We start from the raw sequence: 11,503 nt of genomic DNA on the forward strand, positions 1-11,503 counted from the left end.
GAGTACTAAAAGTACTGACTAAGTTTGCTACTTAAGATTTTGGCCTTAGTCAAGCTGGTAGTCCAGTAAGTTGGCTAGGAATTTCTCAGCATACTCTGAAAGCCCTTCTGCATTCACGAGGCTCACAGCTGCACAACGGGAGTTTGATTGGCTTTAAGTTCTCAGCTAGTAAAGGACCTAAAGTGTAATCGATATTGTATTAAAAATGTCCTGCTTCGTCCTAGAGTATCATCTTTTTAGACAAAACGTGTGCAGTAATAATGTGTAGTCACTTGAGCAGGCACTGAGTTTCACCATTTAAAGTGGCAGGTGGCTCTTTCCCCTTCTTGGAGGATTCCAGTGGATAACGAAAATAATTCCTGAGGAATGTTCATCTTTGTGCACTCATTGAACTTTGTGGTTTACGGTATTATAAGCTGGTATTTTATACATTGAGTGATTAATTCTAGCCAGACTCATACATTATGATGAGTCGGAACTGGAATTGGAATTCTGGTTCACCCTTAGTGCTGACTGTCCATACAGAAAATGTAGGAACTTTCGGGGCTTATTTTTGCTAATTTTCTGTAGTGGGTAAATTAAGTTGACTCAACTTGTAAACTTAAAATTACAGTGGATTTCTGTCACACTGGCACTTCTGATGAGCATTGTCATTCTGATGGTCCTAAACTCACTTACTTAGACTTTTCTGTGGTACATGGGTAGAGATGTGACTACTACCTTTTACTATCAGAATCACTTTTTATCACAGTGCCATTTGTTCTTTGCATTTGGAGAGAATGAGATTTACTGCCTACTTCTCAGGACAAAAACAAGTCCTTTACCCTACTGTACGTGCTGGGTTGAACTTATATGATTCCGGAATGAGCAGACTCTCCTGCAAACCAGAAGGAAAGCCAGTGTGCAAGTGTGACTTTATAAACCGTGTCAGTGTGTGGGTCTTCCTGCTTGTGGAAGAAGAATAACTGCGGCTGAGGGTCCCCATGGCCCAGCAGCAGTCATGCTGACCTGATGGGTTACACTTTCCATGGTGCTTAGGAAAGTGGAAAATAAGCTTTGCATGTGCGTGGACGCTGGCTGTCTGAGGATACATGGAGCAGTCTAACGGGACATCCTAGCTAAAGATGCTTTAAGTCACTGTCCTCCACGGTAGACACACTAAGACATGAAACCAGATTGTATGCTTGGGCTGAGACATACCCTTCTGCTGTCTTAAATAGCTCACAGTAAATGCAGGCCTTCCTTTATCTCACTGAACATAGCACAGTGAGACATCCTTAGATGTCTTCAAGTGTTGGTAAAACAGCTCTGAAGAGGGCTGTAGAGAAAGCAACTGACCAAAAAAATTACACGATCACAGTTATCTCAGTAATTTTTTTTGTCTGCTTGTAATGGTTACCTAGCAATGAGCCTTAGTTACTGGCTCATATAGGGTTAGGCCAGCATGAAGTCAGGGTGACATTGACATAGGACTGAATTGTATTTTTCTTTACAAGTCCACAGGAGACTAAAAGTAAACTGCATTTACATTTTCATCTGGGTTTTCTTTCAGGCACTCAAGGAGTTGCACCTGGTCCTGTGATTGGGCTCCAGGCACCCTCTACCGGTCTTCTCGGTGCCAGACCTGGCCTGATCCCACTCCAGCGCCCCCCAGGGATGCCTCCACCACACTTGCAAAGGTTCCCTATGATGCCACCTCGACCCATGCCACCTCACATGATGCACAGGGGTCCGCCACCAGGACCAGGGGGCTTTGCTATGCCTCCACCTCATGGAATGAAAGGGCCTTTTCCACCACATGGTCCTTTTGTTAGGCCTGGTGGGATGCCAGGGCTTGGGGGCCCAGGGCCAGGCCCAGGAGGATCAGAAGACAGAGATGGAAGGCAGCAACAACCACAGCAGCAACAGCAACAGCCGCAACAGCCGCAGCAGCCACCACCGCAGCAGTCACAGGCACAGCAGCCAGCACCGTCACAGCCAGCGCCAGCTCAGCAGCCACAGCAGTTTAGAAATGAGAACAGGCAGCAGTTCAACTCAGGTAGAGACCAAGAAAGGTTTGGAAGAAGATCTTTTGGAAGTAGGGTGGAAAATGACCGGGAACGGTATGGGAGCCGTAATGATGATAGAGATAATAGTAACCGTGAAAGGAGAGAGTGGGGAAGAAGGAGCCCTGACCGGGACAGGCACAGAGACTTGGAAGAGAGAAGTAGACGCTCTAGCGGGCATCGGGACAGAGACAGGGATTCTAGAGATAGAGAGTCCCGTAGAGAGAAGGAAGAAAATCGAGGAAAGGAGAAGCACGAGGTGGCAGACAGGGCAGGTGGTAACAAAGCTGTCGAACCTCCCCTTAGCCAAGTGGGAAACATAGACACTGTTTCAGAACTTAATAAGGGGGAGGCCATGGCCACAGTGGTAAAACCTGAAGAGTCACCTGCTGAGGCTACCTCATCCGTTGAACCCGAGAAGGATTCTGGCTCAGCAGCAGAGGCTCCTCGCTAGAGACTGGATTTGACAGAATGTGACAGTGACACTTGGGTGTAGAACATGAGGTGTACAGATGCTGTATAATATTTGCTCCTGCTCCATCACCCCACAGTAGTTGGTGGGGATTGTAAGCAATTTGATTGCTTCCCTTCTATTTAAAAATAGCCACAAAATAACAAAAAATACTGAAGATATATTACTCTTTTTTTGCTGTAACTTTTTAAAAGTTTTGACTTTTAAAAGTTTACAAATCCTAATTAGAAGTGCTCTCTATTTTTTTTTTTTTTTTTAATTTAAGATAAGGTAACGGTGAAAAGCTCCTCAAACAATAGGGATGTTTTTAATAAACTCTATTTTCGTAACAAACTTTAATGTGTGCTATTCTTCATACACTGCATTAAGGTGGAACGGATGTTAGCCATCAAAGATTGAGCTGTTAGTAATTGTTGGAGTCTAAATTAGACTTCTTTGATGGGGAAAAAAAAAAAGACACTTAGGTAGTATTTGCCAATACTTGGAGTTTTATTCTTTTTTTTAGTATTTTGATCATAAAAGGTTAGTGATCTTAATGTTCAACTAAGAAATTTGTGTTTGCAGTTCAGGTTTTTTTTTTTTCCCTCCTTCTTGGCTTTGTGGTAATGTTGCCCTAATTGATTTGTAAAAGTTTTGCTAGGGAAGATAATTGAATTTCCAACATAATATATTATACTACAAATTACCTGGTTGCTTGGGCATTACTTATTTAGAAGTTTGGATGTGTTGTTTATAATCAACCCATTGAAATTTCTAAGGTGTAAAATGAGGTCAGTGTTAACATATGCAACCAGAAAGCTTTTTATAGACTAAGAATAGTATAGCATTTCGTGTAAGCTTTGCCTGTTGTCTTTACCATCTTCAAGCCCAAGAACCTTTGCTACTACATCTGAAGCCAACTGACTCTAATAGTATTGAAAAGCTCTGACATAAAAGTTTTCTGAACCCAGTGGGTAGTACTGTGTACCTTTAATCCCAAGCAAAGGCAGGTGGATCTCTGAATTCAACACCAGCCTGGTCTACAGGGCAAGTTCGGGACAGCAAGGGTTACACAAATCCTGTCTCAAGAAACCAAAAAAGGTTACCCAAATGATTTTTGCCTGGCTATGGTGGCACAGACCTTTAATCCCAGCCCTCAGGAGGCAGGAACAGGTGGATCTCTTGTAAGTTCAAGGGCAGCCTGGTCTACACAGAATGAATTCCAGGATAGCCGAGGTTATACCCAGAGAAACCCTGAGAAACCAAACATAAAGGGTAGTAGTGGTGGTGGTGCGGTGGTGTTGTCTAGGGTCAGGAACTTAATGTTAGGTATTTATAGCAGTGATTCTCAACCTTCCTCATGCTGTGACCATCTAATACAGTTGATGTTGTGCTGACCCCTAACCATAAAATTATTGTTGCTAGTTTACAACTAGTTATGCTTATTGTTATGAATTATAAATATCTGATAGGCAGACTATATGATATACAACCTCAAAGGGGTCATAACCCACAGGCTGAGGACCTTTGATTTACAGTCTGGAAGTTCTTTTCAGCAAATTACATTAAAAGACAAGATGGCTAGCCAATAAAGACACTTTCTGCCAGCCTGATGGCCTGTTTGATCCCAGGGACAAAACAAGTGCAAGAACATGAACTTGTTTTTCTCTCATTGCACACACCCCAAGATGTGATTTTTAAAACCACAAGGTGCTAAGTTAAAATTTATCAAACCATAAAGTACTGAGTATATGCTCCCACTTGACATTTAAATCTAAGATCTTCCTAATGACATAAGAAATGTGTCAGCAGCTGTGCCAGGTTTTAGGCTTTTAAGTCCTTATTAGAATTATTTCTGGGAAGATCATAAAACATGCATATGACTATCCAATGCCAGATTCTAAGAACTGACGTGCAGCTTGTATTTCCAACTAAAAACACTGAGAAATGAGGCACTAAACAGTACCAACCGGTTTGTTATTACACCGAATGCTTCCCCAGTTAGTGTGCATTGAGTCACCATCAAAACTGTTAGGGACATCAGTTAACATGGTTTCCCTGAAATATTAGCATAACTACTAACAAGTACACTTCCTATAAGCAATCTTACATTGGAAATTTAAACTTAAAATGTTTAAGCTTGGAAAGACCAAATTGTGTTCTTTTCCAATTTAGCGCTCTTCAGTGGCTTGTATTTCAAAAATTATCAATGAGGACTATCGCTTACATGCAATTTGAACTGTTCCAGATACTCACAAGCCTGTTAGGTTAATATTTCCTTTAAAAGGCACTCTTTCTTGGGTATGTATTAAGGCACTCAATTTCATTAACTGGGGCTGTAAAAATTGATTTAGCCAGAACCTCCAAGCGAATCTGATATCCTCTCCCAATGCTATTACATTTTTCCTGAGTGCCAACCTTAAAAAAGCAGGTGGTACCAACTTCACTTGGCAGGTAGAGGAGGTATTAAACTATCTAGCTGAGGCTACATATTTGCCTTTTATGAGTTTGATATGTTTACTAAAGGGCTTTTCCTTAAATCATGGCATCTAACTCTAATACAGTTTTAAAATAAGGTTAAGTGCTCTTGAAGAGAGCTTTCAGTAATTTCTCCTATGGTAACAAAGGGCAGAAATGTTTCTAAGATCAAATTTGGTTTGGGCTACCACCCATCATTTTATTGGTATCACATAGAATCCTTTCTAAATGAAATAAATACTATGAGAGTTAGCATCATTGAGTCTGTCGTTGATGCTCAATGTGCAGAGCTAACTTAGAAAATTTTTATATACATTAATAGGCTAAAAATACACATTCAGTAAATGACACACATCCTCCAAGTGTCACCAGTCACTTCTCACTGTAAGTCCTTAGCGCAGTCAAAGGAGTCACACAGTCACAACTGTTAAGATTACAGTTTAATGGGGTTTTTCTACAGTTTAGCGGGATAGTAGATGAGTTGGAGACTCAGATCACATAGGGAATGTTTACTGGGCAATCCCAATCACACCACAAGCTAAGCGGCTTCCAGCATTTCCAGTCTTTGTACTTTCTTCATTTCCACCTTTGCCCAAGTCATCTTGTTTCTCGTGGACCTTTGAAAAGAATGAAGAACATTTAGGTTTGGGTGATCAAGTAATTAGGACTTCTTCCTACCAATACTACAGACTTAGAAGGACCACTTACATTAGCAAATGTCCAGATCTGTTAGTAAATTAATAAGCTACTTTTTATGCTAGCAGTTAAGAGCAGACTACTAAGTTTTCCTTTGCTAGTGGCTATTTCTAGATGAAATATTAAGGACCCAAGTAACTACCAGGCACATGCCAATCTTAGCCCCTCACCCTCACATCCCACTATATAGTAGTCATTCTTACAAATTTCTTTGTCAAAATCTCATTTTGAATGAACTATAGGCCAACACATAAGAGGCAATTCTAAATATCTTTACTTAGCGAATAGATTTAAATTTTTATTTTTAGAACATTTATGAATGACTGTTCTGCTTCACCAATAGGGCTGAAGAAAATTCTAAGGATAAAGGGTCAACTGAAAGGAAGTGCCTACTGAAAAGTTAGCTGCCCGAGGTGGGCAAGAGCCTTTACTACTTGGTGTTCTGCATGAACCAGATTCATCTCCCGAGGGTAACTTGGGAAGACGGCCCCAAATGGTAACCAAGAGATAACTACAGACTTGAATACTGACATCCATCGCAGATTGTAGACTCAACGAAATGTTTAACTGTAAGGGGGGGGCAATCATGGCAAGAAAATCTGGCTGTTTTAAACTAAAGACTATTGTATCTTCAACTCAGATCCAATCTGATTAAATGTAACCTGCTTTCTACCACATTTCAGCAGAATGGTGTTCTTAACTGACCTGGGCAAATTAATTCTTCACTATCACATCCAATAAAATAACTTTATTCCTATTCTGAACTCTTAACAATTTATGTGATTCTTTAGAAACTAGTTTGACCACCATGAAGTCATGGAAAGGTATATAACGGTTAGAAGTCCTATATATAGTCTTATGTGAAACTTACCACCATTGTACGGCCAATGATGGAATGTTCTCCTGACAGTGAGATCACACGATCTTCAATGGACACATTGGCCACACCGTCCTTTCCAGCAATCACATTGCCTAGGTCTCCAACATGCCTAACATTAAGACAACATCAGGTGGATGAGCAATGATGTCTACTTCACATCAATACAGTTCAGTAGCTAAATTAACATCTGACTAAGTCAAATATGTATGAGTGGATTAAATAGTGCACATACATTATCAAATATGGCTTTTCCAGACAAAGGTCTGGAAACACAAATTTCAATACAGGTAGCTAGGATACCTTGACACACAGTTTAAAGGTAGTGCTCTGAGAAGAGTCACGCTCTGATGTCAGCTCCTGAGTTAGCAAAGGTTTGCTCCCAGGCCTCCATTCTAAAGACAAGCTAGCCCTTCTTTCAATTTAGGACTTTCCTAAGGTTCACATACAAATGGAGTCTCACCTAGTTTTAATTCTCTGCATTAGTATTGTATTACCAATGATTTACTTTGCTGGTGACTGATAGTGCTGTTATCCACGGTATTCTCTGTATCGGTTCCTTCTGACACTGTATTTTAGTTCATCTTCAATAAATGCTACAAAACCAATCACTTTCAGAGTCCACATTTGTCAGCTCCTTCACCCAATATAAACTATTCTAGCACCTGGGGATGTGGGAGTTGGGTGAATGGAAGCAAATACAAAGGAAGAGGTGGGGAGACAATAGTTCTCGCACAAGTGTCTCCACCATGCATACAGAACATGCTGCTTACCTCTCTTCATCCAATGGACCGCCATGTTTCTTAGAGTGAGGGTTAAAATGAGGTCCTGCACTGGTACAGCCTATTTACCAGAAACCAGCAGTCAGCTTATGAAGTAAACCCCTATATGTAACAACACAGGCATTCTTTCAACTTCCAACACAGCAAACATTACCTGGCATGTGCTGGAGCGGTAACAGGAAGCAGCACCCTGGTATAAAGAGCTGACTGTCAGCCTTACATTCTCAAGCTACCCTTTTCCTCTAGATTCCCACATTTTCCTGTTTTTGAGTTTTGAGACAGGGTCTCACTACTACAGCCCAGGATATGTGCAACTTATGACCATCCCACATTAGCCTTCCAAGGGCTAGGACCACGGTAGTGTCACAGCATGCCTGGCTCTTGGTTCCTTTCTTGTAAGTGGAACAGATGTGATCTTCAATGGCACCTCCAAAGTTAAAGTTCCACTGGCTTTTGAGAAGGGAGCATACCTTCAGGATAAAAACACTTATATTTCAAGACCGTATGTGACCAAACAGCTCACCCATCTGGCTTTTACTTGGGGTAGGCAGACTGTTGTTAGATAGACTATTCCCATGGACCAAGGCTGCTGTCCTCAACTCCTGGATGTAACAAGCATCACAGGTGCTCTTGTGGGCTAGGGGGTGTCGTTCACAAGGAACATCTCAGCAATGCAGGGAGTCCTTTCCTAAGTAGGATTGCCCATTGTTTACAAATTCTACCCAGACTAAGGGAATAGGTACAGGACAGGATTCTAGAAGGAACTTGACAAATCAAAGCTACCATGCTAGAGGCAAAGAAACTTGAAAGAACTTTAGTAATTATCAAGATGGGTCAAACCTAAACCTAAGTAACTGTAGACCAAATTATCCCACATTACACACAGGCTGATGGTGCATGCCTTTAATCCAGCATACATAGGACTAAATGGTCTAAGCTCCAGCACAAATTCCAGACCTATGTGGAAAGGGGAGGAAAGCAGGGAAGAAGGGAGGGGAAAGGAAGAAAAGGCTCTAGCAACATAAATGAGGCTCTTAAAAGATTGTAAACAAATTCAGATCATTACTCCAAAAGTTCACTAAATGCAATTTAAGCCACTACTTTTTGCTGACTTGATTCTAAACCCAAATAGAGAAACTAAGTTTTACTCTAAGCATTTATATTGACTCTTCAGTTTTTGTCACTTCTGTCTCACTATGCCTCTCTCTTGTGCCGAGGCATGGCTGTCCTTAGATACTGTGCATAAAGCACCCCCCCACCCCCCCACCCTGCTCTAAACACCTCAAAGGATTACCCAAAAGAAGCAAGATGCTTAATTTGTTTTTGTATTTTAAAGTCAAGCTATAATCAATTAAAAATAACCTTTACCTTCCCACACTTAATGAATCAAGAAATACTTGACATTAACTAAAATACTTTTGTAGCTATTTTCCAAGTGGTTATTTTAACTTAATCTAAAAGAAAAAAACTGACGGTTTTAAATGGTTAGTAACTGGGTCCTGTCAGTCCGATGTACCTCATGGTCAGCCAGGCACTAGCCAGCCTAAGACCTACCGTGTGTATTATCTCCATACTGGTGCACGTGGAACCCATGCTGGCCTTCCGTTAACCCCATAATTTGTCCTGACACCACAACTGGTTCACCACTTGCCTTAAAAAAAAAAAAAAAAAAAAGATATCAAGTTTGAGTGTAAATATTTCTGAACCAAGGCAGAATGGTTTACACCTTTACCATTCACAGTAAAAGGCACATGAATCAAAAAGCAAAACAACAACAAACCAGGCCTATGTCCAAATTCAGGAATACCTATTTCCTACAGGACGACTGACTAGTTGCTCAGCTCTAGGCCTCTCCCTATCAATTTTCTCCTAACGCTGCCAGATGCCATGCGTGCAGGCACCCAGACTCGACAGCATTTAAAAAGCACCTAGTGGGGGGAAAACCTAATGTCAGGCCTAGGGGATACTGCACTGTGTCAGGCTTGACCCTTACAGAGAACACTGGCTGTCCCAGAACCCTTGCTCTCCACATTCAGTGATGTTTATCAATTCCCATATTTTTATCCAGTAGCCAGAAAATAACTGTCCTACTACCTGTGGGGATCCAGTTGGGTCCAACCAGAGCTACTTAAAAAAAAAAAAAAAACAAAAAACAAAAAACAAACAAAAACAAAAAAACAAAAAAAACCTCATTAGGCATCCAAATCTAGACAATTTGCCACTTAACAAAAAAGAGCTTCCAAAATTCAAATTAGTATTGTTCCAGAAACTGTAGCAAGAGGGAGAAAATGCAAGCAGCCAACTGTAACAAGCAAGGTCACTCATACTGAGACCTTGCTTTTTAATTTGTTTTTAAATCTCCAACTTTTTCAACAAAGTAAGGGGATATGAACCTTGGGTAGAAAAATCTGATTTTGAAAAGGTGACAACAGGTTAATAAATCAAACAGCTTTGATAGCCAAGTAGTTAGCTGCCAATCTGGAACGCTTAACTATCGTTTTACTGGTACAAAGGGCACCAGCCGTATGTAGTTTGCAATGTCACTGAAGAATTCTGCAAGCTGCTCTGGTAAGGCGGAAGATGACAGAAACCCAGACACGGGAAGACCCTGCTAGTCTTCGCCTTTCTCACAGTGGAGAAAGAAGCCCTGTCTCACAGTGAATTATGTGGGAAGGAGAAAAACACAAAAACAAAAAAATCTTACACAGGAAAACAAAACACATGTAAATGCCAAGAAACTGCTGAGACTGAGACTAGTTGCGAAAAACTGAGTATCCCGTTCTCCTCCTCACAAAGCAAACACTTGGATTCACTATGATGTCTGTGTACTCACACCTATGTAAACCACTTTAGAGAGCACACAACGCTCATTTATCAAATATTCTCTCGGGATTAAGCTAAGTACAATGGTAGCCTCCCTAAGGCTCTGGGCACAATCTTACCACAAATAGCTTCCCTGTGACGCATGTGTTTTTGCAGAATGACAGTATTTTCGAAAATATTTCTGTATACTTTTCACAATGTGCTCAGAAACTCACTGTCGCAGAAAGACCCCCAGTCGGGTCTCTTTCTGGAGCTCTTGGGCGCAAAGCCACGGACGACTGTCCGAGGCCAGCTCTTTCGGCACGACCCTGACCCAGCATGGAACAGCCCAGGACTTTGCTTTAAAACGCCACAAACGCGGTCTGCTGCGTCAGTCCGGTTTGGCACCACCCACCAGGTTCAAATGCTCTTACAACAAACGCAGCCCGTGGGACAGGGACACCGGAAAAGCAGCAGCCCCAGAGGGATAGCGGATGCCAAGCCGGCTCTCTCGGGCGGGCCCTGCCGCTCGGGGGCGCCGAGAGGGACCCGCCCGGAAGGCCCCGCGGCGCCCCGGCCTCCCCGTCCTGCGCCCGGCCCCTGCCCGAGGCCGCGGTGACTCAGCACTTAGCGGGCTCAGGCCTGGCGGGGGCGTGGCGTGCTCCCGCACAGGTGCGCGGCCTCACCGCGGCCTGCGCCCAAGCGCCCCGAGGCCTTGCCTTCTGCTCGAAGTGGATGGTACCGTGCACCGGACCGTCGCCCTTCAGCACGCACACGGCCTTCATCGCCATGTTTCCCCGGGAGATGCGCGGCGGCCTCGGGAACCTGGGAGAGCAAGAAACGAAGACGAGGACACAAGTCGCTGCAGGAAACGACGGCGCAAACCGAGGCCCTCGCGCCGCGGAGCTTTTATATGCCCGAGCCTGGCCACGCCCACCTTGGCAGGGAACCAATCGCTACCCGCGGCCTCCGCCCGCCCTTTGTGGAGCTCCGGGAGCGTGCGGACTAAGAAAGTTCCAGAGAGGAGACGGAGCCGGGAAAGTCGCTTTTGTCTTCTAACTGTGACGTCGGCGGAGTCGCCGAGGAAACCGAGAACCTCAGCGAGGCCTGCGTGCGCTCCTGGAAGTTCTGAAGCTGCGCTGTCTAGAAACGCGGATGGTGACTGACTTGGGACAGCTCTCCGCCGCTGCTGTGTGAAAGTTGGGATGCGCCAAGATGGATCCTCGGTGTAATTTCCAGCTGTTTTCTCGTGGTGTCTGAAATGTGTAAAGCCCATGTTCTATCTCCAGACACACCCCTGTTTGTCCGCAGTTTTCTAATTCCTGGGCACATACCACGTTACTTATTACTTGTACTGTTTTTGTTACTAGTA

General features: G+C 43.2%; 2 protein-coding genes across 8 annotated transcripts in view; one reads left to right on the plus strand and one right to left on the minus strand.

Moving 5' to 3' along the window:
• SCAF4 (SR-related CTD associated factor 4) overlaps positions 1-6,268 on the plus strand; it is a 56,180-nt gene extending 49,912 nt beyond the window's left edge. For 4 of the 5 annotated variants that reach the window (XM_080919270.1, XM_080919272.1, XM_080919271.1 and 1 more), the window contains exon 20: positions 1,553-2,812. In XM_080919270.1, the coding sequence (XP_080775396.1) occupies positions 1,553-2,499 (947 nt within the window). In that variant the 3' untranslated portion in view covers positions 2,500-2,812. Of the gene's footprint in view, positions 1-1,552; positions 2,813-6,013 lie in introns of those variants that run through there. The other variant, XM_080919274.1, reaches the window with a different exon arrangement.
• SOD1 (superoxide dismutase 1) lies at positions 5,396-11,080 on the minus strand. Of its 3 annotated transcripts, none has more exons than XM_080919276.1 (5): positions 10,818-11,080; positions 8,884-8,980; positions 7,321-7,390; positions 6,542-6,659; positions 5,396-5,591 (listed from the first exon to the last, which is right to left on the minus strand). In XM_080919276.1, exons 1-5 carry the CDS (start codon positions 10,920-10,922, stop codon positions 5,484-5,486), a joined length of 498 nt encoding a protein of 165 aa, XP_080775402.1. In that variant the 5' UTR covers positions 10,923-11,080; the 3' UTR covers positions 5,396-5,483. The 3 variants fall into 3 exon arrangements, with proteins under 3 accessions (XP_080775402.1, XP_080775403.1, XP_080775401.1); XM_080919277.1 differs by having other exon boundaries at positions 8,884-8,975; positions 10,846-11,051; XM_080919275.1 differs by lacking the exon at positions 10,818-11,080 and adding an exon at positions 10,368-10,558.
• Between the last annotated feature and the right edge of the window lie 423 nt (positions 11,081-11,503).

This window comes from Micromys minutus (assembly GCF_963924665.1).
Source record: "Micromys minutus genome assembly, chromosome: 7".
NCBI lineage: Eukaryota > Metazoa > Chordata > Mammalia > Rodentia > Muridae > Micromys > Micromys minutus.

What these genes read in the sequence shown, in the direction of transcription:
- SOD1 (XM_080919276.1), bottom strand. Translation starts at nt 10,922, where the DNA reads ATGGCGATGAAGGCCGTGTGCGTGCTGAAGGGCGACGGTCCGGTGCAC. An exon ending in GTATGGAGATAATACACACG is followed by an intron (nt 7,391 to 8,883) that starts GTAGGTCTTAGG and finishes TCTGGTAAATAG; the next exon opens with GCTGTACCAGTGCAGGACCT. An exon ending in TCATTGGCCGTACAATGGTG is followed by an intron (nt 5,592 to 6,541) that starts GTAAGTTTCACA and finishes TTCTTTTCAAAG; the next exon opens with GTCCACGAGAAACAAGATGA.